Source organism: Fukomys damarensis, unplaced genomic scaffold (genome assembly GCF_012274545.1).
Source record: "Fukomys damarensis isolate Sample0158 unplaced genomic scaffold, DMR_v1.0_HiC HiC_scaffold_37, whole genome shotgun sequence".
NCBI lineage: Eukaryota > Metazoa > Chordata > Mammalia > Rodentia > Bathyergidae > Fukomys > Fukomys damarensis.
In genome coordinates this window covers 29,100,480-29,105,214 of record NW_022900949.1, presented here as the reverse complement: position 1 = coordinate 29,105,214, position 4,735 = coordinate 29,100,480, and the positions used below count along the sequence as shown (strand labels likewise).

General features: G+C 42.8%; 1 protein-coding gene across 1 annotated transcript in view; it reads right to left on the bottom strand.

The window, feature by feature from the left end:
* Nucleotides 1-325, bottom strand: part of Cops4 (COP9 signalosome subunit 4) — a 37,514-nt gene extending 37,189 nt beyond the window's left edge. The window contains exon 1 of the mRNA XM_010617252.3: nucleotides 111-325. Within this exon, the coding sequence (XP_010615554.1) occupies nucleotides 111-184 (74 nt within the window). The 5' untranslated portion in view covers nucleotides 185-325. The remainder of the gene's footprint in view (nucleotides 1-110) is intronic.
* Between the last annotated feature and the right edge of the window lie 4,410 nt (nucleotides 326-4,735).

The window sequence follows — 4,735 nt, the reverse complement described above, 5'->3', positions numbered from 1 at the left end:
CCGAGCCCAGGCCCGCCCCCCTCGCCCGCCAGGCCTCCCCGCCGCACCTCGAAGAGCCGGGTCACCTCAAGGACAGCACCCTGTGGCATCTCTCCCGCCTCTCTACTCACTTGCCCGCCAGGTCTTTATGCGAGCCGCTCGAATTCATGAGCTGGGCCAAATCCTGCCGAACGGCTGCCGCCATCTCTCCAAGCTCAGCCGCCGAAGCGAGGCCTCTCCAGGCCGAGAAGAAAACGAGTGCGGTCCTCCGCAGGCCAGCCAGAGAGAACCAGAGATACCACAGAGTAGCACTTTCTTGGGCCAGAGCGCCGAGTGTGGGAGCGGGGCTCACTCCGCCCTCAGGACTGAGTGACGCGGAGCTCCGTTTAATACGTCGCAGGCGGCGCCAAACCTTGCTAATGCTCTTGCGCTCGGACTTGAGATTGGCTGGTGAACTTCTGTCCGGTGTTGCTTGTGCAACTTCTGTAAGGGTCGGGTACCTTGAACGACGGCGTTTCCACTAAGTTCCGGATCTCGCATCTGCATATTTCCATTCGTTCTTTTTTTTTGAAGCAAAGTATTTATTGGTATAGTGTAAATATACATAATGATAACATTCATCACAGGGAATTTGTACCTGTGCATGACACATCTTGCTTCTTTTTTTCCCATTACTCCATCCCTGTTCCCCTTATTTACAAAACTTTGTTTCCATTTTTCCTTTTTTTCCCTTGTCTCTTCTCTCCCCGCTCCCCTTCCTTCTCATTTGAATATTTTCTTCCCATTTCCCAATATCTGTTATACATTTTGGTCCTTATTTCCACTTTCGGTTTCTCAACCAGAGAATGCAATATTTAAAAGTGTGTCCAATTTATTTTACTTATGAGTATTACCAATCGTTCTATGTCAGCGCTGTGGCAAATGATGAGTTTTTTTAATGTTTATTTTTAAATTTTCAGTTCACTACAGTCCAATACTTTTAAAAATCCTCATCTCCCTTTCCATTCTACACTTTTTTTTTGTTTTTGGTACTGGGGATCGAACTCAGGACCTCGGGCCTGCAAGGCAGGTGACGGCACCACCAAGCTAAATCTCAGCCCTCTATAACTTTTTAAGTGTTGATGATGCACACCAGTTTGCCCAGGACAACGCCATCTTCCACCAGCTGCCCTGAAGTTATCATTGATAACACCTGCTTTCACTCTAAAACGCTCCTATTTTGAGTGACAAATTATGTAATCACCCTGTCTTTGTCTGCGATCGTGTTCATTTCTCATGCCTCATAGAATTCCTGCAAATACGAGCAAATAATTCCAAATCTTTATCTCTCTGCTTTTCACAAAAAGTAACACATATTACTGTTCTGCCCTTGATGTCTTCACTTTCTCTGGAGATCTTTCCGTATAAGTCCAGTCTGGGAACAAAACATTATTTTTAGAGAAGGAAAGTCTTTCATAATGAGGGATGCTATAATTTAATCATTAGGTGACACTCAAGTTATATTTCCTAAATTAATGCTGCAATGAGTAACCTTATACATGCATGAGGGTTTTTGTTTTTTGACAAGATCTCACTAATGTAGTCCAGGCTTGTCTTGAAATTGAGACAGTTCTACCACAGCTTTCTGGGTGCTGGAATTACAGCCATGTGCCACTATGTCCTGCTTCATTTTTTTCATAGGTACTGGTAAAATAAACCTCAGAAATTAGATGGATATACACAGTTTTGGGTAGAGATTGCCAAATTGCGCTTTATAGGGCATTTTTCTCTCCAACTAGACATAAATAGGGTAATTTCTTACAATCTGACCTATAAAGGATGGTAAAATCTATAGATTTTGCCATTTTGATATCTGATAAATTCCATGTTCTCTCTTTTGAGAAGGGAGAGAAAAGACCAGAATGGAGAGAGAGAGAAAAAAAAAGGATGAAGATTGCCCATATCACTTCAGAACACATACCATTGCGGGAATGCCTAGTCATAATTGTACTAGAAATTTAGTTTCCAGTTGGTCTGTCTTATACCCACAACAGAAAAGTTGAGGACAATCCACAGTTTCTACTACAAACCGTCTCTCTGACCACACACTTTCTATTTGTGTCCTCCTCACAGTAGAACATACTCCCTACCTCTCCAAGGAAAAGAGTTCAATTTTTCATTCAGTTTTGTCAGCAGAGAAAATTACAGCAATTGAAAGATCATAATTTACTTCATTTTAAAAGCAGGAAACTCTTCATTCTGTAACAGAATAAGTGGTCCAATGAACCAAGGAGAGACACTTGGTTTTACAGATAGGAAAGAGTTGAAGAACACAGAAACGAAACAAAACAATTGGTCATTTCAGAGTAACTTTCTTTGTAAGGCAGAAGCAGGTAGATAGAAATATAAGAAGTGAAAGGAATAAATATGAGAAAAGGGGAAAAATGGAAACAAAAAGTCTTTGTAAATAGGGATGGGTGGAGGGGTTGAAGGGAGGGCAAGGCAACTGGGGAAAAAATAAGAAGCAAGATAGATCATGTAAAGGTACAAATTCCCAATAATAAATGTCATCACACTGTATACCTAAAATGAACCGAGAAACTTAATGGAAAAAAAAAAAAAGAAAAAGAAGTGGTGGTTTAACTTCAGGTTGCTTTAAATTATGTGTGTGTGTGTGTGTGTGTGTGTGTGTGTGTGTGTGTACATATTAAAGGCAAAGAGAACTTTATCATGCCAGATGAAAGTGGCCTGTTTGAGAAATCACTCTAGTCCCAATCTCTCAAGCGCCGGGAGGAAGCCTGGGCCCTATCCACCGCGGGAAGGAGAACCACGCCTGCTCCTGACCCAGCCACCATCGCTCAAGCGCCAGGAGGTAAGCTGGGCCCCGATCCACCATGGGAAGGAGAACCACGCCTGCTCCCAACCCAGCAGCCATCTCTCAAGTGCCGGGAGGAAGCCTGGGACCCATCCACCGCGGGAAGGAGAACCACGCCTGTTCCCGACCCAGAAACCATCACTCAAGCGCCAGGAGGTAGGCTGCGCCCCTATCCACCATGGGAAGGAGAACCACACCTGCTCCCGACCCAGATGCCATCGCTCAAGCGCCGGGAAGGTAGCCGCACGGGCGCCCCTGAACCCCTATCCCCCCCCACACTCTCAGACCTCCTGACTGTGCCAGTCTTTGGACCCACTCTGCAGAGGCAGAGGTGGTCATCAAGGGTATTTTTCTGAGTTCCCAACTTTGAACATCTTTAAAGAAAGGGCGTGGGAAACCTGTAATAGAACGTTGTGGAGTTCAACCATTCAGAAGGATGGGGAACTCAGTCTGGGCCTTGCAGCCCGAGGTCAATCAGCGTCACGGGGTTCAGCAATCAGCTAACTCAGATCAGGGGTCTCGCATCCTCGCTGTCTGATCTATTAAATGGTAAATACACTATATTGAAATTTTGTTCACTGCAGACAAGTTCTGGACTGCTTCTTGATTTCAATTTAATTCAAATGATTTAAGGGTGATAGACTAGTGACTACCACAGGTGGTCAGTGTCCAAGTTGTGCTTGATCTTAATGTGTCGCTGATTGTATCAGTTGGGGTAAAGCATTGCAGTTGATTTGATGAGCTGTTTCCTCTGATGTTATGAAGATGAGAATAGCTGTGGGTCGTTAGAGACACAGAAGCTAAGGCGCAACTATATCAGAAGATTTGGGTGATAATCCAGAGAGTAAACCAAGGACAGTCCAACAACAAAAATTAAAATGAGAAAACACTTAAGCAAGACACAAGGACAGACTTCCAGTTTACCAATGGCAAACAGTAGGGCAAATGAGGATGAAAAGGCCGATAGCGAACCACCAGGACACCCTGAACTCAAAGCACAGGAAGTAACAAAACAGATCAATCAGGCTCTAGAAAAATTCAAAACAGAAATGATTTCCCAGATAACCATAGAGATAGTGAGCAAAATGGAAGTTGTGATTCGAGACTGTAGAGCAGAAACTGACAAAAAAATAGATGAGCTCAGGATCATGATAGAAGCCATGAAGGCCCAGCATAAGAAAGAAATGGAAAAAATAAACAGTCAAAATAAGAAAGAAATGGAATCCATAAAACAGATTCAAACGGATATCCAGGAGATTAAATACTCCATTGAAAGTGTACGCAACAGAACAAAAGGATGCAAAGATAGGCTCTCAGATATAGAAGATAAGATTGCAGTTAGTGACCATGAAAAGAGAGGTCTCTTAAAAACAGTAAGAGATCATGAGAAATCGATCCAACAACTCCTAGATGATGCAAAGAAGAATAAAATAAGACTGACAGGAATCCATGAAGTACTAGGAGAAAATACAAATGACTTTAAAAAGCTGTTCACAGAATTAATGACAGAAAACTTCCCAGAGGGGAAGAATTTGACATTCAGATAAGTGAGGCATATAGGACCCCAACTAGCTACAATCAAAAAAAAAAAATCTACACCTAGACATATAATAATCAAGATCCCAGAAACCCAACAGAAGAACAAAATACTACAAGAGGTAAGAGAAAAGAAACAAATTACATACAAAGGAAAGCCCATCAGAATCACAGCAGACTTTTCAACACAAACCCTTGGGGCAAGGAGAGCCTGGAATGAGATATTTCAAGTACTAAAAGAGAACAACCTCCAACCTAGACTGATGTATCCAGCAAAACTCTCTTTCAAAATGGATGGGGAAATAAGACACTTCCATGACAAAGAACATCTGAGAAACTACATGAATACCAAACCAGCACTACAAG